Source organism: Pelodiscus sinensis, chromosome 10 (assembly GCF_049634645.1).
Source record: "Pelodiscus sinensis isolate JC-2024 chromosome 10, ASM4963464v1, whole genome shotgun sequence".
In the NCBI taxonomy this organism is placed as follows: Eukaryota; Metazoa; Chordata; order Testudines; family Trionychidae; genus Pelodiscus; species Pelodiscus sinensis.
In genome coordinates, this window is record NC_134720.1 from 29,228,068 (window position 1) to 29,248,691 (window position 20,624).

Consider the following 20,624-nt stretch of genomic DNA (forward strand, 5'->3'; position numbering starts at 1 on the left):
TTTGAATATTAAAGTTGTTAATATTCTGCAAAAAATGTTTTGAAGAATATAATGAACCTGGTAGAATAAGATAAAATCATTGAAGTGAGGTAGGTTCAAATTCTATGTTAAAGTGTAAAACAATTTAATATTTGACTTAGAGAGGCTCAGCCAAGAATTTAATTGCCTGTCTCTACTATGATATACTTTTTGTAATCATATAAAGTATGCTGTATAAAATTAACTGATTAACAGTTGCCATTTACTGGCAGCTGACCATAAAAAAGTCCCTAAAGATCATAACATGGTCAATTGAGATTTTAAAATTCATTCAAATTTAATATTTCATTTAAAGTTCTGATTTTCTATAACATTCCTTTTCCAACAATTTTTACTTCAAGAAACAGAATGTTTCTTTCTTCTAATTTCTTAATTCTGTAGTTTACAGACTGTGTTTCACTGGGTAAATAAATTATAGCATATAAAATATGCTGGGGAAAACATAAGTGAAATGGGAAAGCTTTCTGTACATTATTACTGTACCAGCATGAAAAGTCCATTTTTCCTAGCTAAGGCTCTTGATCTGCTGTGTGGCTCCCATTGTTGTCAATAAGAATTCCATCAGAAGGATCAAAAGCAGTGCATGACCCTAAAGAAATGAAGATGTTAGCAATCTTAGGGCCTGATTCCCACTTGCTTACCAGTTGACTAACAATTGTGAGTATCCCATTGATACCAAAAGGACATAGTAGTTAGCATTATATTCAATTGTATACAAGTTTGAAGGGATCAGGCCCTTAATGAATTACAATTTTAGTATTGTTCAGTCTGCATTGCCTTTAAATTCAATTCTGAAATGACAGTTACACTGAAATTAAAATTTAGAGTACTATACGGTAAGATTTTCAAATGGAAATTAAAGATTTGAATTTTTGCCCCATACTTTTTTTCAGATGGTGTTTGCAAGTCTTCAGATTGTATAAAGTCAGGTAAGGATATAAGCTTTTCAACTGGTTCTGATACTTTTGCTTGTTTTAGAACTTCATGAAACCATTATAAATTGTCACCCAGCTCATCTTAAATATTCCCGTCTTCACAATCTGTCCTTCATTTAGTAACACTTTAGCTGTCTCAGGAAAGCAAAGGCACTGAAAATGAACTGATTTCATTTGGTCTTTACATACTTTCATGGGAGTTTTATAATATCACTTTTATGAAAGTTTAATTAAAGTGCTCGATGAAATAAAAAATTGAAATAATTGCACATAATATTTTTAACTCATGAAATATAGTCATACTAAGTTCACTTACTTTTTTTAAAGCACATTAAAGCCTCAATCTTGATTTCAAAGCACTGTCATTCATTGTTGACCATCTTGTAAAATCAGCTTCTCTGCATGTCTGAGATGAGGATAAAAACTTCAAACTCTCTAGCATGGTAGATATTTATCTTTTATTGGTAAAAACCTGGCCCCATTCAAGTCAATTGCAAAACTCCCATTGATTCCAGTGGGGCAAGATTTTACCCTATATCTTCCAGATTTCACTATCTATCTTCAAAATTGTGCACGGCCCTGTGTAGGCACACAAAAGAGGCTGGATGAAGAGAAAGTGAGGAAAGTTGTACTCCACTCAACTTTTCTCAATACAGCCAGTCATTGGCTCTTTACATTGAAATGATGGGGAGTGGGCTATACTGCTCAGAGGAGCAATACAATTTCATCATTCCTTCACACTGGCTAGCATGGGAAAGAGGGAAGCACATACTGCACTATGCTAGTAGCAGATGCCCTTGCTGTGCGTATTCACCCAATGCTTCAGGAAAAACTGTACTGCCTCAGGCACAGTGAGTGGAATATTGGCTCAGCGGAAGTCAATGAGAGTTTGGCAGACTCCAATGTCTCTGGCAGCTATCGCCAATTCAACCCACCAGTTTACAGCCATAGTCTGGCCATTACTTGGTTTTCATTTTCACTGGGATACAGAAATACAGTGACCACTATATCTGCTCATCCTTGAAATGTGACCCATATATTATTGTATGTGTGTGTTAGACTGGTCATTCTTTTGGGCAGAGGCCCAGAGAACATTCCATGTGTTTAATATGCTCTGTGCATGCTTTCTATGCTAGGTGAATACATAATTATAAAATGTTTTAAAATTATTAGCGAGAATTGGAGCTGCCCCTTATGAATAATGCAACTCATCCCAAACCAGCACCCATAAAACATTTATACCACACAGCCCATCATGGATTCTGCATTCTTCTTCTTCTAGGGAACTCCTATGGACTATTTTATATTCAGGAGGTCAGATCTGTAATCTGTGAATATGACTAAGGGCTGGACTATGGAGTCCTGGCTTCTATTTCTGAACAAGTCCTCAACCCACAGGTAGGGCCAGATGGAGAGGAAGCCAGGAGGGCCATTTGGCCTGAGCCTCAACTCAAATGTTTCCACTGCGATGAACCATAAATCTACGAGTTCAGTATTTAAATCAATAGTGTCCATTTAATATCGGATTGGACTTTGGTATCAAGGTCAAGCAGGATAAACTGTTCAGGTGATTTTCAATAGTGTTATGGCAGTATTACACACATAGAACACAAATGATCAAATTACTAACCCAGGTTTTTGTGTTCATTGTGAAAAACTTTGAAATATACGCAAGGCACTGAATTACATTATAGATGCCAGTTGATCAAACTTTGTGTGCTTATTCTTACTGTAGTTAATAGGAGCTTAAGCTACTGATCTCAGTGGGATCACTATCAGGCACTGTAAAACCAAGAGGAGCAGCTGGGGCAAATAAAGGGGAAACAAGCTCAATAGTGTGCTTTGGGAAAAGTGTTCAAGTTCAAACTTGAGTGAGAAAACAAATCCATCCTTTCAAACTGTGGACACTCCCCAAAGTGGTTGTGCTTTGCAAAGTAGGAAGACTAGAGGTGAGAGAGCCAAACAGGAGGTTAGGAACTATTTGCATGTTATAGAGTTTTTATTCCTAAAAACAACTTTTGCAAAACTATGCCAGGGCAGGGGGGGAAGAGCTCTTTGCTTAACTCATTGGCCAATATTGGCTTTTCAACAGAAGTGTTGTGATGGATAGTTAGGTGTATATCTCAATAGCAGGTAGGTGGTAAAACATTCCAATAGGAGTCTGATTCCACAGGAGGAACAGGCTTTGCTTTTATGTAGCCTGGTAATGATTTACTGGATGCATGCAACATATAGCTAACTGCTAGATGCAAATTGACAGATAAACGCTGTTTTACATCCATTCTTTTCAATGGGAGATTTTTTTCCAGTACAAAATTATTTGGCGATATAGCTGGTGCTTTGCACTGACCTGGAAGTCAGCCAGCATTGGTGCGGACTAGGGGTGTGTCTATACTGCACTTATGTCCACACTGCAATCACATTCTTTCAAAAAAATTGAAAGAACAGAGGGTTTTTTCCGACATTAGTAAGCTTCTTTCTACGAGGAAGAAGCCTTTTTCCAAAAGAGCTCTTTCGAAAAAAGGCGTGTGTGGACGGGGAAGAGGGAGTTCTTTCGACAGAAGAAGAAAAAGCACAAGTGCCCTGGTGACCACTCCGTCCATAGTAATCTCATCTTAAATGTGAGATAGCATCCATTCCGTGTGGATGCTATCGTTCAAAAAAGCAGATTGCTTTTTCAATGTGCTTTCAGAAGAAGTTTTTTCAGAAGATCTCTTCCAGAAGAGCTTCTTCCAAAAAAAGCTTGCAGTCTAGACATAGCCTATGATACTAAACTCTTGTGCCCCTTGGGCTAACCAAGGATGAAGCACCTGGTAAGAACACCGCCTTTTGGATTCAGTTCCTGCCCAGCAACTGCAACTCATGAAGTCATTTTTTAAAGAATTTGACAATTAATTATTTACAATCTTTAAAAGTAATCTTAAAACAGAAGCTGTCAAATAACAGAAACCAGAGGAATGCTGGATCTGGTGGGCAGGGGCAAAAAGGAGCAAGGGCAAGAGAGATTTGTGTGGGAAAGAATGGTGGACAGTAAAAATGAAGGAAGAAAAGGATGAAAATGGAACTGCAAGCTTATGATCATGCAGTACCAAACAACTGGAGTTCTGATGAGATAAAAGGCACAATTCAAACATTCATCATACTTTAGAGGGGAACTAGAGAGTGACCACAGTATCAGAGTTTACAGTAGGCAACACCCTTAACTAACGGTACTTGGTGATAGGGTTGGGATTTTGGATTCTACAAGAACCTGAATAAACTGCTAAAAATGGAAAAAAATACAATTGGAGTTCAAGCTCCATTAGTGGTGGTACAATCTTGTACTCTTTGAAATCAATAGAAGTATTGCCATTGTATCCAGTGGTACAAAGGTCAGGTGCTGTATTTTATTTGTTTCTGTGAACTTTTTTACTGCCTCTGAAAGCTATTTCTAGGGGCCAAATAATGCAAGATTTGTTCTAGTCTTAGTTTTCCACCATCCAAAAACTGGGGTATTGTGGAAACAGCAGAAGATCCCACAAGACATTAAAAAAGTCCATGAAAGCAGAAAATAAAAATACCACACACAAATACTAGGCCCTGAATGCAACTTGCCAACAGCATAGAAAGGCATGAGCAACAAGGAGCAGCTGATCAATTCTTGGGGGAAAACGCATGACAGATAGCCTTGCACATCTTAAGAAACCAGAAATGCCCACAGGACAACTAAATATTTTGAGAGCAAATGTTGTATATAAAAGTGTGTAATTTTAATTATTTGATATGATGGAAACATTTTCCTGGTCAGATGTATAATGGTGGGACTAAACCAGAATTTTATTAAAATAGGAGAAAATTTGTGATCTTAATTTGAGGAGATCTGTGCTTTGCTGTGCTTAATTTACATTTACATTAAAATAAAGAAGGGCCTTAACCACAACGTTTGGCCTGACAACAAGTTTTGTCAAATCACAGGGTAGTCAGGAATAAGGGTTTAGACATTAAAAGTTGGGATGCACACAATAGGCACTTTCAATTTTTGCTTTCTATAATGCAACACAGAACTTCCAGCTCATATCAGTCCATTATGAATCACTACAGATATCTATTTTTTTCTTTGTAGTTCAAGCTACATTGTAAACTGCACAGAGTGAGCAGGAAGCACGATTTCTTAATTGTTTCCAAAGCATCAAGCCTGATATTAGTATTTTATCAATAATGTGTGTAGAATGTGACGTGTGTTTAAATTTGTCACTTAAAATCTCAGTGCAGGAGAAAGTGCTTTCTGTTTGCATGAAAAAATAAACAAAAAAGCTATTAATAAAAATTAATTATATTCTTGCTACATTACATGGTTTTGCTTTTGTCTTGTATAAAAGCATGTTTGAGTAACACAGTGGAATGTTTTCAAAGACTGCAGACTGGATGCTTGGCTCATGTAGGAGTTAGTGTGGGGAGGTTTCTTATTCAAAAGAAAACACCTTATAAAAATAATTTGACCAAGTTTAGACTCAAAGTTATGGATAAGAAAAGGATGATCAATTACAACACCAACAGCCAGGACTGCACACAGAATTAAGGCCCAGCTGTTTGGAGGACCAGCACAAGGATCTTGATTCCATTATTAATGTCATATGAATTTTACTGTTGCTTAAATTTTCAGAAGTTACGAGTGATTTTGGGAAACCTTAGACACTTTAAAAGACCCAGATTTTCATCTATCCTAAGCACCACTCTCTGAAATTAGCCTTCTTTAAAGGGTCTTAAATTGGGAGTTCAATAAACCGACATGGCATAAATGATTTTAAGAGTGGAGTTTTAATCAGGGCCTGTGTGGTGTCCATATATGTATTCAGTCTTTTTGTGTGTGTGTATGTGTTAATCTTTGGCTGCTGTGAATGGCATAGGGATTTTCAGAACATGTTGCTCATTCAGAAGAAATGAAATAAAAATAATTTAATATTCTGTCCCATGTGAGTCTATAGTTTAGGCTTCTTATTAAGAAATATACAAAATAGTGGGTCTTTAAAAAAAATAATTGGCAGTAGACTATACTTGACATATAGTGTGAAGTGCGAGTGGTGTATGGTTTTTAAACTGTATTTACTACAAATATAGATTTGTAAGGAACATGACAGAACTTCAATTATTATGTGTTTTTGTAAAATTTTACTTTGACTCTCTTGGGGTGTGTCTAGACTACATGGCACCGTCGACTGAGCCATGTTAATTAGTTTATTCGGCATAGTCAAAGAAGCGGGGATTTAAATAATCCCCGCTTCATTAAAATAAACATGGCAGCCGCGCTGTGCCAACGATCAGCTGATCCGGCACAGTGCGCCAGTCTAGACGCGAAACTGTCGGCTGGGGAATCCTTTGCCGACTGATCCCTTATGCTCGTGAAATGAGGTTTACAGGATCGGTCAGCAAAGGCTTCCCCAGCCGACAGATCCGCGTCTAGTCTGCTGCGCTGTGTTGGATCAGCTGAACGTCGGCACAGCGCGGCAGCCATGTTTATTTTAATGAAGCAGGGATTATTTAAATCCCCGCTTCTTTGACTATGCCGAATAAACTAATTTACATGTCTCTGTCGACAAAGCCATGCAGTCTAGACACACCCTTGGTGAAGTTCTTTGAGTTTGCATTTGCAGGACCTTGTCTCTCTTTCTGTTTCAAGCATCTATTTTCTTCTGAAATACGGTGGGCCTGACTCACTGCCATGGTACCTCCTCCTGGTCACTCAGGAATTAGCTCATTTCAGCCCTGGAGTGCCCCCTTTCAGCTACTGTCACATCTGCTGTTACCTGTTAATGTCTCTACCATGTGTATTGGGACCCACATCCTGCCAAGACCATGGCATCCTCCCCTCTGGGTACTGCCCTATTGCAGCTCCTCCACACTCTGGGGTCCTCCCCTTTTGGGAACCCTCATCCCCCTATGCCCACCTTGCCTTAGTGACCCACAGCCAGTCATCATCTAGCTCCTGCCTCAGAGACAAAGTACAGTCTGAAATGGCCACTCATCATTAGCAAGGGGATATGGACCTGCTGCCTTCTGCTGCCCTGACTGCCTCCCTGCAGCACTAGTACTCTTAAATCTTTCTTCAGGCCTTGCTGCGTGGCCAGAGCTTCCCCACCTCTGCCTGCCTTTCTCCAGCCCTGCTCTAACTCAGGAAGCCTCTTGCTTCCCTGGCAGCTAGCTAGGTCCCCCCTGCTGCACAGCTAGAGCAAGAGTGAATCTGTCTCTAGCCCTTCAGGAGCCTTTATTTATACAGCCCCAGCTTGGCCCTAATTGGCTGCATCTGCCTCAGTTGCTGGCTCCACCACTCCAGCCCTCTCCCAAGGCTGGCTTTTAACCCTTAAAAGGCCAGTGCAGGCCAGATGGCCTGTCACACTTCTTTTCCACCCATTTTTTGTATGTTTTCAAACACAACTCATTCCTTATTCCAGAATCTCAAATCTTCATCTCTACCCAAAATCCCAAATGTCTTTTTCTTCTACTAAAACCAAGTCCAAGATTTCCTCTGCTGCAGGCTCTGTCTTTCATTCCTTTTAATTTGGGTCTGGGGAGCCTTTATATTGCAAGGCCTGGTCTTTGCCATAGCAGAAGGTCAAAGTAAGAGACACAACTCCAGCTATATAAATTGCATAACTGGAGCAGACATATCTTAAGTCGCATTTCCGTGCCATCCACACAGTGGCAAGCCGATGGGCGCAAACTCTCACATTGGCTTCCCTTACTCCTCATGAGGAGCAGGAATATTGGCACCAATGGGGGCACCTTCTGAGTTCAATGTAGCAGAAAGATTGACCGTGGCAGGGTCGATCTTCCATGTAGTGTACATGTGCCCCCAGATGAAGTATGCTGACAGAGCGTGTATCATATCCTGCTCTAGTGACCAGTTTGCATAGAAGATAACAGTTTACCATGGATTTCACTTCATGATTATTCTTTTAGCACAAGTAGTAGGAATCTGTTCATTGCTGGGGATCCTTGATTTGATTCCCACTGAACACCCTATGGTGAGATTAGGCGAGCCAACAGCCTCACCATGCCCCTTTTGAAAAGGGCAGGACCTCAGGTGGAAGAGGCAGGCCTGCACCCCTCAGGGCTACACACACCACCCCAGTGCCATCCAGAGCACACTGTCTGAGGCTCTGCAGCACTGCATGGGGCTCCAGCCGCTACCCTCTTTCCTGCCCTCCCACCCAACCCCACCCCACCCCACCCCCAACCTGTAGGCAGGCCTTGTCGAGGTCATTACACAAGCAGTCCCTCAAATCTCCAACTCTGCCAAAATATCATTCTGAGAACTTCCCTTTCTAGGCAATTTAACTCCTAATCTCCAGTCTCCTTCATTCTCTAGTCTCCATTCGCCTTAAAGGGAAAAATGTCTGTGTATTCTAGCTATGTTTTATTACACAGATGTGTAAATGAGTACAGAAAACACAACCACCTGATATATTTAAAAATAAACAGTCGGGCATGCGTTCATCATCTTGACTATATGAGAATGCTAAATACAACTGGAAAATCTTTTTTTTTTTCATTGGAAAAAACTGGAAACTAAAATAAAGTATAAAAGTTATTGTATATATTGCATTTTGTGGGCTGTTTAATAGCACTTGACTCCACATTTAGGCATATTACAATCAATGGAAGATTTACCTGAGGAAGGACTTAATTAAAGTGAGAAAGTACTTCAGCATTTGGCCCAGTGAATGTTGCAACTAGGATGTTTTAAAAGTTGCTTTGACATTTTTAAATGTACACTGAGTGGGAATATGCACAAAAAGAGAATGTTATTGAAAAGGTATTTAAGTTTGCTTGTTCACCAATACATGTGGTTTCATCTTCACTGTCCTTTGAGGATGAAACATCTTTCAGTTTCAGTGAACCATATCAGATATCAATTTGTGTCTATCATGTTAAAATATGAATTAGAAAGGTGGTGTGGTTTGAAAGAATGAGAACAGGGTTGGAAGTCAGATGATTCTAAGTTTTAATCCTAGCTCTCACATTGACTTCGTCTTGGGTAAGTTACTTTACCTTACTGTTTCGGTATTTCCATTGTTATAATGGAGATAATACCCACACAGCTTACAGAGGTGTTTCAAAGATGACTTAGTCATTGTTTAGACAAGACTTTGAAGACAAAGTGTGTAGGTGTTTTGGAGAGAGAAGTAGGAAGCCAGGGTATCCTAAACTCAAGAATTATATTTGTCCCTTTCCATATCAGAATTCCAGATTTATTTTTTCTGTGGATTCGCCACGTCTCAATCTGTCTCCTATTACAGCAGCCAGAATCATTGAGAACATGGACACTACTGCAGATCCTTGTAAAGATTTTTACCAATATGCCTGTGGAGGATGGTTGAAGAAGAACGTCATTCCAGAAACCAGCTCCCGTTACAGCAACTTTGACATTTTAAGAGATGAACTAGAAGTTGTTTTGAAAGGTCAGTGGAGTTTATGATGATGTACTAGAAAGTTGAACTGTATGAAAGTTTCCTCCTGGGCTTACATGTAATCAGAACAAAACTCATTATCTAACAATATGGTAGAATAATCAAGATTCTTTTTTATTCAGTTCATCATTAATCAACCAATTCATTTCCTTGGATAATAATTTGAGATTTAGTGGTTATGTGTTGTCAGGCCCGACAGAAGGGAGGAGGGGGGCAAAGGGGACATCTGCCTTGGGGCCCAGCAATTCAGAAAGGCCCAGGGCACCCCAGCCATCACCACCAAAGCCCCACATTGCACCCTCCAGGCAACACTGAGGGCTATCTGGGGGAGATGCAGCACACTCTATGCAGTGCTGAGGCTGCCTGGGTGATGCTAGCCCTAGCTCTGCCCCTTCTGAAGGAGGATCCTCCCCTTCCAGGGGTGCAGAGGCACCACCTCCTCCTGCCTTGCCCATTGGCCAGGTGAGGCTGTCAGCCCCACTGGCTGTTGTTTCTACAAAATAGTAGCTGACCACTGAAGCAAACTTGCCTAGACCTGACCCCTATAATAACTGAATTCTGTGTGCACACACACACACACTTATCCACGTACTACAGCTCAGTACCCTCAGTACTTACAGCTGTTGCAGGTGAGAGGACAGGGAAAAGGAGTTTCCCTCTATGGGAGCCTTTGCAACACTGCTCCACATGCTGAAAGTTGCTCGGTGCAGGCTTTACATTCTGCGTGTCTATTCCTTCAGCAGCAGCCAAGCCGGCAGGCCCTTTCTAAGTACTAAGTTCTAAGTTCAAGGCATACAAATATTCATTTCCTACCCACCCACCAAGATGTCACAAGGCATGACACCAAATTCAGGATGGTGGCCCATATAATCCCTCCCTTGACTTTCCACAAATAGTTGCTCAATGTTTCTTCTAACTAGTCTATTTTATGTCGGGGGTGGGGAGACACCACCTTTTCCAGCTGCCCCCATCTAGGAGACATGAACTGCAAAGCTCAGAGTATCCATAGTAACCAGGGACTTTTGCTAGGAAACCCAATATTACTGTACTGTTTCCTAGCATCACCTCTTGCATGACAACCCAGACGCTCCCTCTACTCACAGAGCTTCCCCACCATCTGCAAACTCTCCCACCAAGGTCAGATCATTAGAATTCTGCAGAGGGGGACTCCATAGAAGGTTTACTTGGCAAGTATCATTGGGAAACACTCTTAGGGTATGTCTACACTACCCCGCTAGTTCGAACTAGCGGGGTAATGTATGCATACCGAACTTGCTAATGAAGCCCGGGATTTGAATTTCCCGGGCTTCATTAGCATAAAGCCGGCGCCGCCATTTTTAAAAGCCGGCTAGTGTGAACCCCGTGCCGCGCGGCTACATGCGGCACGGGCTAGATAGTTCGAACTACGTAGCCGTTCCGAACTATCTGTACTCCTCGTTCCACTCCTCGTTCCTAGTTCGAACTAGCGGGGTAGTGTAGACATACCCTTAGGCTGGAGGTGGTACCATGGAGAGCAGCTGTCTCAAGAGTCTCCCCTCTCCCTACCCAGCCATGCCACTCCAGCACCCTGTCCTCCCAGACCTGGAGTGGAGGGACTTCTATGGGATTTGATATAAAAAGGGAGCATGAGGAAGAGTTATTGTTCCCCCATCCTTGTTATCCCAGCTGTTTTCTCATCCTGTTTTCCTCTAGGCTTTCCCATTGCAGAGAAGGTGCTGTAATAATATTCCACGTATGTGTTCTTTGTTTCAGATGTCCTTGACAGGGACCACAGTAATGACATACTGGCAGTGCAGAAAGCAAAAACTCTGTACAGATCATGTATAAATGAAAGTAAGTTTCTCCACAAATTACTGTACATAAGATTTCTATATAATACGGACATAATCCATATACTGCACTGGAACTGTACCTAAATGCCACAAAACCACGTGCTTCTGCAGCAAATCTTGGGAAGCAACCTAGAAGTTGTGGTGGATCATTTGATGATTACCTCTTGTGCGCATTCCCTCTGGGGCAGCTGGCATTGGCCCCTGTCAGAAGACAGGAGACTGGACTAGATGGACATTTGCTCTGACCCAGTATAGCTGCTTTTTATGGATATTATTATTAAATTAAAGATAAACATAAGTACAGTAGCCTCTGTGACTATGTCTAGACTGCATCCCTCTGTTGACAGAGGGATGCAAATCAAGCACATTGAAATTTCTAATGAAGCAGGGATTTAAATATACCGTGCTTCATTAGCATAAACATGGCCACTGAGCTTTTTCGAAAAAAAAATGGCAGTCTAGACATGGATCTGTCAAAAATAAACCCTTTTTCGATAGATCCTGTATTCCTCAAAAAAATTAGGTTTACAGAATCTATCGAAAAAGGGTTTATTTTCAACAGATCTGTGTCTAAACTGCCGGGGGGGGGATTTCGAAAAAGCTCCATTTCGAAAAGCGCTGAGGCCATGTTTATGCTAATGAAGCATGGAATATTTAAATCCATGCTTCGTTAGCAATTTTGATGTGCCTAATCTACATCTCTCTGTTGACAGAGAGGTGTAGTCTAGACACAGCCTGAGTTATTAATTCTGATGTTAGTCAGTTTATAGTACACTTCCCATGCATTTTCAGTATTCCCTGTGCTGCAGCCTTTTGTAGGCAATTTAGAACTTCACTGTAGACATTCTTGGTGGGAAAGATAGAAATTTGGAGTGCTGGATAACAGTCATTTGGGATATTTGACATCTGAAAAGACGGGGGAGACAATTTTAGATTTGGGGGATAAGAACGTTAAATAGATATTTCTATTAATATGATCGGCAGTAAAATAGCGAACATTGTAGCTGTTGGAATGATCATTGTTACATTTCAAAGTTAACATGTCCTTGCGATGAACTAACAGAGCTATTGTTTGGAAATGACAGCAGACTCTTCCTCAGTTTACACTGTCTCTCATCTTAAAGGATTTTTTGGTTGGTTGGTTGGTTGGTTGGTTGGTTGGTTGGTTGGTTGGTTTTGCAGCCATAAGAGATTTTTTTTAAAAGGAAATCTAAGTTTCTGGAGCACACGTCTGCAGTACTGCTGGTGGGCATGTTCCATGGGAAAGTTTTTCAGCTTCAGAATACTGGAATACAGAGAATCTTTTACAGAAGTCAATATAATACTTGGATGTTTAAAAATACTTGGGCGTATAACTCATTCTGAATTGATTTTTCTTGTTTCCAAAAGCTGCTATTGATAGTAGAGGTGGAAAACCTTTAATCAATTTACTGCCAAATGTGTCTGAATGGCCTGTAGCAACAGATAACTGGGACTCTGCATATGGTAAGACAACTTTTGTCAGTTCCTTTTTCTGTTAAAATTTCTAAACAATTGCATTTTTCTTTATTTTCCAAAAAATACAGAGACTAAATGCATCTATAATTTCTTTAGGTGCCATCTGGACAGCTGAAACGGCTATTGCACACCTGAATTCACAATATGGGAAAAAGGTCCTTATTAATTTTTTTGTTGGCACAGATGATAAGAACTCCACAGTGCATATCATTCATGTAAGTCTGCTAAGATGGCACTGACTAAGTAATCATTGGAGTGAAATAAAACAGCCATGCATATAAATATTACCTATAAGAAGTCAGAGGGAAATATTACTGATTTAATATTGGCAGTTAAGCAGTAGCAAATCATATTATGAATGTTTATAGCCTTTGTATTTAAAGCAGTTATCAGTCTGACACAGAGATGTCTTTCTGCTCTCAGGACAAACCTATTTAGTCTTTATTTATTAAACAAATGCCTTGCTAATCTCAGTTACTGAGAGTTTTTTTTAATTACACTCAATAGGACTATGACAGATATCTGTATATATATGAAAACGGTATATATGCTATATATTTTCTTGTACTCACTGGACTATGATTTGCCAGCATATCCCAGGGTTGCAAGACTGCAGCATAAATCCGACCAACAAGTGAGTTGTTGCAGTTATACAAGACTGCTACACCCCTTACTCCTCTATGGGATCTGCAGTCGGCCACATGAGCTCTGAAAGTGATTGAGGACAGCCAGGGAAGAGATGTGGCCACAATGACCAGGATATTTGTTGTTTAAACAGCACATTTTCTAGAAAGCTGCTGTGCTGCCTGCCGTGGCTCTGAATTTAAAATAGTCTCCCCAACCAGAATATCTGGGAAAGGGCATGGTGAATCCACCTGCAGCCCAGCTTCCTTGTGCAACCCTTAGCAAGAGCAATGATTAATCTAGTCTGTTTTATACATAATATAGAATATGCAAGAGCTGTGGTGCCCATTTGTAAATTTTGTCTGTGTTCCTTGCCCACCAGTTGTATTGGCTGCTTACCTATGAAGACAGTGTCACAATGGACTGCATTGTTCATAGAGCAGCAGCAGAAGGAAAGAGCTATGAGGGGATGATTCACAGACTTTAAGGCTGAAAGTTTCCAATGTGATTATGTAATCTGACATCCTTCAGGACACAGGCAATAGGACTTGAATATTTTAATCCCTCTTCAAATCCAGCATCTATGTTTGAATTACATCATGACTTTTAGGAATATATCCAATCTTGATTTAAATTGTTCCAGTGGTAGGGAGAAAAAAGGAGAGAGAAAAGAAAAGGAAGGGGGGTAAGAACAGAGAGTGATGTCCACCTCAGTCAGTCTGTGGATTTGCAATATTAAGGCAAGAATGAAGTTAGAGAGCAATACTTTTCATTGTTTCCAAAATGTTGATTTGCTACAGGGTGGTATTATTTTATCTATAAGCTTTTTAAAAACATGTTTTTGTAGATTGATCAACCTGGGCTTGGTCTGCCTTCTCGTGATTACTATGAATGTACTGGCGCATATAAGGAGGTAAGCCAAGGCTAACAAATATACTTTCTCTTCCCTGCCTTCAAGAGTCGGGATGTGCATAGGCAATACTGAAAGGAGACCTATCTCCATCTCCATCCCCATCCCCATCCCCAAAGAGCCTGCAATCTAATGTCCATGGAAACATCATTCTTGGGCACAGCAGAGAGGTTTATGAGTGTAACAAGTTTTGAGACTGATCTGAGGACAGAGAGAATGTGCTTAGCAGGGAAAAGAGAGAGGAAGAAGCATAAAGAAAGGCACAAAATTTAGGAAAAATTAGAAAAAGGAAATATTGAGGAGAGAGGCTAGCAAGTGAGAAGGAAAGGAGACATAAATGGAGTAGGGGAGGGGGACAAGAGTGTTTAGGGCCACCAGGTGCTTTGAATGTGATGCAGTAAAGGTAGTGAATTGATTTCATATTCCTGGGGGCAGACAGCTGTTCTCTATTCAAAGTCAAGTTTCATTCTGAACTAGATAAGAAGGATGTGCTGGATAAGAAGGATGTATCATCAACAAACTCCTGGCATCATAGCTCATGTTGCCTGAGTCTTTCCTAATGGTAGTAGATAGATGTCAAAGAAAAGCAATGATGAGGCTGAGTCTTGTGAAAGCATGCAAGTTGAAGCTCTTATAGAGCATCAGCAGTTGCCCAAAATTGAAATGAATAAATGAAGCCAACTTGGAGCCATCATCTTCTGCCAGGACACCAAAGCAAACCCGGATAGTTCAAACTGGAAGTGCTAAAAGTATGTAATATGGAAGATTTGGTCTCAGCCCTGGCATTCCATCACTACAAGGAGGTTGTCTTATCAGTTCAGCTAAGGCCGCCTCTGTACTATCACATCTTGGGAGAAGCCAGACTGGAAAGAGTCTAAGGTGTCAGTGGAGGTTTTACAGAGTTGCTGCCTCCTGCTTTAAATCCTAGTCCTGGAGGCTTAGAGGCCAGAATTGGAGTTAGTGGATTCACTGACATTGTCCATGTTGACTTTTGAAAGCAGGAGTATTAAAAAGGGAGATGATATTTGTTCATTTTGGAAAAAAAGTTCTTAAATTTTTGTTGTCACTGGTACATTTAATGGGATGAAGAGAATAGGAAACCTACAGTCAAAAAGGAGCCTCCAGTCAGAACTATCAGATTGCATGATTTAGCAAAAAGTATCTAAAAGTATCTTAAGCTTGAAGGTAAGCAAAGAGCCTAGCATATATGTTACATCATGGCATTAGAATTACTAAAGCTGTTTATAGTTCTAGCTGATCTTTTTAAATTCATGTTTGCTTACCACGCATGTATATTTTTATTAACTCCTTGATACCAGTATCATATCATCTGCTCATTGCCAACAATGGGTGCAACTTAACACTCAAGGATTTAAGGTATATATATTTACTGAAGTCAGCTCAGTGCTAAAATTGTGCCTTTAATTAACCAGTTTTCCCATCATATATTTAAAAGTAAATGATTCTGCTTTGTTGATTTTTGCTGACACAGTCAAGTATTTCCACTATACTAGAGGCCATACAAACCAAAAAAAAAGACGTCCCTGCCCCAAAGATCTTACAAATTATCAGAAAGTAGCTCATGAGGAAATTATATAATTTGTATGAATTGTGACATTAGTTGTTGTTTTTTTCATTTGACTTGATTTTAGGGGGTTGATTGTGATCTTACAATAATTTTTACAAAGTACAGCACTAGTGACTTCAGTGTAGCATATTGACTTACCCACGCATAAGTGAGAGGAGAATCAGGCCACTGAGTTCACAGATATACAAATCTGTACAATGGTTAACATGAAATGCTGTCATTTCATTCAAATATTAATCCAAATTCCATCTACCTTAAGAATGTGTCTGTGCTGTAACAATAGCTATTTGTTGGGATTTCTAAATGCAAGATACTTGATTTTAGTATTTGTTTTGATACAGAAATTAGTGACCAAATCTAATGGTGTCACATTCATTGTAACCTGAGAAACTGGCTACCATCTCAACCTCAAATATTCCTCCACTAAATAATGTAGAAGATGCAGACAAATGTTTGGAAAACAAACAAACAAAAAACCTCTTAGTAATGCTAAAACCAAATGCAAGGCAGGCAGATTCTAAATATTCCCACCACCCTGAAGACTTCAAAGAAATAAGAAATGCCTCTCCCCAACAGAGCAGCCACCTGTACTCAGCCAGCCACCTTTTCTTGGCTCTGGTTCCCACTGCGTCATTCTGCTTTTATCCTGGAGCTGTATGTGGCAAACAGACAGATGGTCTATCCTCTGTTCTTTATCAGAGCATTTGCAGCTTTATCAGGAGCATTTCTCCTCCCAAAACGACATGTTGAATCTGTATATCAGAGTTCTTTTTAAAACTGATGTTACTTTAGAAACCATACCACCCCACTGCACTTATTTTTGGCCCTGAATGCCCTTTAAGATTCCAGTATATCCAGCAGCAATTTACAAGCTGTAATTAAATATAAGCTGAATTGTCCTCTTGGCTGTTCTGATTTTTCCCAGGTGCCAGGGTCTCTACCTTAGGCCTGATCCACAGTCCATTGAAGGCAAATCAAAAGACTGCCATTAACTTTGGTTTAGGGACATAGACAACTTAAGATTTGGATATAATCTGGGTACACTTAAGTATGTTTCTGGCCTTGACGAGTACACTCCATGCTGCCAGGCGCTTCATGTCATTTCCTCTCTATTGACGTGTTCTTTTCTAACACCTGAGAAGAATCATGAAGGACCCCATCCTGTGAGGTGCAGTGACTCAACAACCCCAAATTAAATAGATTTCATTTTCAAGAAGTGCCCAGTGATTCACAGGTTGAAGCCTTAATTGCATATAGACCAGCACTGCCTTTTAAGACACATATGGGAGGCTACCTGCAGATGAATGGCATTGGTGGTAATTACTAAAATGTCTGAAGGGCTCATTTCAGGACACAAATTCTGCCATCTTGTGAGCAGCCATCAAAATGTCCCAATATATTTCCTTATACTTTTAAAATCATGTTGCTTTTCCGTTTAGTTTAATTTATTTCTATTTGCATCAAGGGAGCATGTTGAAAGCAGGGTTTCCATCAGGGAGAAGGTAAACCAAAATGTGTGGGGATTATAAAGAGGCATTGTAATGAAATTCCTGCCCTACTTTTCTTTATGGACAACTCCCATAGACTTGAACGGATGATACCAAAAGGATTCTAGAGAAATTTAATCTGAGAAATATGAATAGAAAATTTATCCTTTTACATGTTAGCTACCCCATAGATATCCAATCAGTGATATTATTTTTCATTAAATTGAATAGGATGATCTGAAAACCTATAGAAAGCTTAACATTTTTGTTAAATTCTACAGAAGCTGTAAACGTGTTCCTTATACAAACTATTTAGCCATCACAATTTATAAAAAGTTATATGTAGAACACTTTTTCCTTTGCCTTTGATGAAATAGACATGTGCATGCGGAAGGAGTGCACAACCAGTAGCCAGACCACAGGATGTTCTGATTAAAAGTACATATCCCAGCAGTCTGAGGAAATTGCCCAGCACACAGATTCCTATAGACCACATGAAAGATATAGTAGTTACTTGACTAGAAAATGAATCATTGTTTCTAGGAGTGAGATTTTCCCAAATGCTAATTTAACACTAGTCCATCAGCATTTCCCTCATTTTAATGCTTCGGCTGCCTGAAGGCACTATTTTCAGAAATTATCACTAAAGTAAGATTGTTAGGAAATTTTAGGTAATTCCTAGACAGACATGAGGGGTCGGGTTTAAGTAGGGACTAAACATCTTAACATTTTAAATAATGAGTGCAAAGCACAGTAAATTGCAATGTTTTGCTAAGAATAGCATGACAACCAGATAGCAATTTATTCTAAGGAAATTTTTAATTTCCAAATTATATAACCGTATTTCAGAATGTAGCACTATATTTGCTCTTTATAAATTCAGCAAAAAATTATCAAGAACAATAATTCACAAAAATCAAAATGAGTCTAAAATAATCCACGTACAATACACAGTATTTTGAAGAGGTTTGTCTTGAAATTGTTTCTTTTTTGCAGGCATGTTCAGCCTATGTGTCTTTCATGATTTCTGTGGCTAAACTAATTCTTCAGGAGAAAAATCTCACCATCAATGAAAGCCAGATTTCTAAAGAAATGGAAAGAGTTATGGATCTGGAGAAAGAGATTGCCAATGTAAGGAAACTTTTCTTTGCGGGTTTTACATAACTGACTTTATTCTAGGTTGGAAGAGGTCAGCAGTAAGAACATGTACAAAAGAACATTATAAACAGTTATAAAGTTACCTTAAATGTGAATATTAGGAGGATATGGAGCCATATTCTGCTCTGAAATAAATGAAGAAAACATCTATTGACCTCACTGGAAATTGTATTCTCGACAAAAAGCATCCCATATTACATTTATATAATAGCTACTGCCTTCAAAGGTTCCCAAAACATTTTACTATCTTAAATTGACATACCAACTGTATATACCAGAGCAGAAGTTTCAGACTTTCAATGAGAATGTCTTATGGGCCACCTTCCCTCCCATTCATAATCCTGCAGACCACTTCCTTTACTTTTTAGGATTCCATAACAGCTTTGTAGCAACTATAACAGTTACTTGCGTGGAAAGTAATATTAGCAAAATGTTGAATGTATTTTTACCTGTCTTTTAATTTGATAAATCAGTTGGAAAAGAAAGAGAATGCCACATGTACTACACCAGCCTACTGCAAACCACTTGAGGTGATTTGTGTGCCCAGAGGTTCGCCACTTAAACACAGCAATTCGGTACAACTCGTTAAGTTCTAACCCCTAAGTTATATGGCAGCATGGTGTACATAAGAGACAGTGGGCTGGGTAAATAGGATGTGCATTAGTCCAAGCAATCCTGAAGGTCAGGCCTGGTACATAAGATGGGGGATTAAATGGCACATGGACCTGAAGATGCCTATTAATGAGGAGGGGGAAATATTATTATAAGCTATCTTCTCTCATGCTGACCCATTGCATGTTGTGTCCTTCAGCCCTGCATAGTTCCAGAAGAGTGTGGGAAGATGACAGGAGAGACTTGGTTCATATACCTTGTTTAAGAAAACTTTGAGGGGCATTTTAGGGGAGGAATCTTTCCTACCTATGTTTCTCCCTGATTTCTCAGGGGTTGTTTGGAGTAGTGGGGCCCTAACTCTAGTCCCTGGAATACAACAGAGTACTATTTAGGCCCACAAAACCATTTCTGTCTCTCTCTAGTCTGTGTCCCAAGTGGTTTCTAGCTAAGGGTTTTCTTCAGCAATAGCATCTCTTACACAAGCGACCAGAATTTAAAATGTCAGTGGGAGGAAACAAACGGAAAATGATAGTACTGATGTGCAAAAATATGGCCTCAAAACATTCACAACTTGGGGGATTCTGAACTGATTTTCTTCACCCTTGGATGAAGAAATGAGTAGGACTATAAAACAGTCCACGTTTTTGTTGTTGTTTGTTTAGTTTTTTGCCGTTTCTAGCTTCAGCCCTTTGAGTCACAACAACAGAATAACGGCATGTGTTTCCATAGGGAAGCTTAATTTCCTCATTTTCATATATCACAACGAGCTGATTTTGATTTTCCTCAGACTCCTGAGAAAGCCACCTTTGGCTGAGACCAAAGATGGAAAAAAATGTCAACCAAAAGGAACATTCTGGAAAAAGATTTGAGGGTTTGAGAAAGGAAGGTAGAAAAGAAATCACACCTGACACTTTACTGTAGCACTCACTATTGGTAAATGTCACCTTTAGTCATGGGCAAGCTTCTGTTGGCTAATTTGGAAACCATGTGACCTAAGTTTGAAAGTTCAGCTGCAGTTCAAACAGTAATGGATGTGGGATTTGCATTTTGCTTAGACAAGTCTGTGGGACAAAGAGTGAAGAGAGAAATATATGAAGAAGTGGAGGAATGGAGCAGGGAAGAGGGAATGAAAAGTAGAGATTTGGAGCTGGGGAGAGAATTTCTAAATTCAAAATGAATGGAGTGGCCAAAGGTTGCTACCTCTATACCAGCGGAGTTGGCTGTGCCAATAAAGGCAGGGGACTCTGCCTTGGAAGAGACCATACTCTTTTGAGAAATTACTCTGCCCCTATTTGGAACCCTATGTTTCGTGTTCTCAGCTCACCATCATGGGAGCCCAACTCAGAAAGGAGACAAGGACCATACTCTGTCAGATGGTACTTTCTGCTCCCCTCTAGTGAGACAAGCTACAATGGAAGGAGACAGAGGGGATGCAGCGGCATAGCGACCTCAGGGCAAAAAGCCAGAGGTGCAGTGTCTCCCTGCTCACTGATGC

At 40.0% G+C, this 20,624-nt stretch overlaps 1 protein-coding gene and 1 long non-coding RNA gene across 3 annotated transcripts in view; one reads left to right on the top strand and one right to left on the bottom strand.

The window, feature by feature from the left end:
- Positions 1-20,624, top strand: part of MME (membrane metalloendopeptidase) — an 81,866-nt gene that overhangs the window by 5,850 nt on the left and 55,392 nt on the right. For both annotated transcript variants that reach the window (XM_006123482.4, XM_006123483.4), the window contains exons 3-9: positions 933-968; positions 9,251-9,412; positions 11,174-11,254; positions 12,643-12,738; positions 12,847-12,965; positions 14,222-14,287; positions 18,356-18,490. In XM_006123482.4, coding sequence (XP_006123544.1) covers positions 933-968; positions 9,251-9,412; positions 11,174-11,254; positions 12,643-12,738; positions 12,847-12,965; positions 14,222-14,287; positions 18,356-18,490 — 695 coding nt within the window. The remainder of the gene's footprint in view (positions 1-932; positions 969-9,250; positions 9,413-11,173; positions 11,255-12,642; positions 12,739-12,846; positions 12,966-14,221; positions 14,288-18,355; positions 18,491-20,624) is intronic.
- On the bottom strand, positions 443-18,639 carry LOC142830778 (uncharacterized). The gene is made up of 3 exons (XR_012906251.1): positions 18,601-18,639; positions 1,291-1,380; positions 443-628 (listed from the first exon to the last, which is right to left on the bottom strand). It is a non-coding gene; the product is annotated as an uncharacterized LOC142830778 (long non-coding RNA).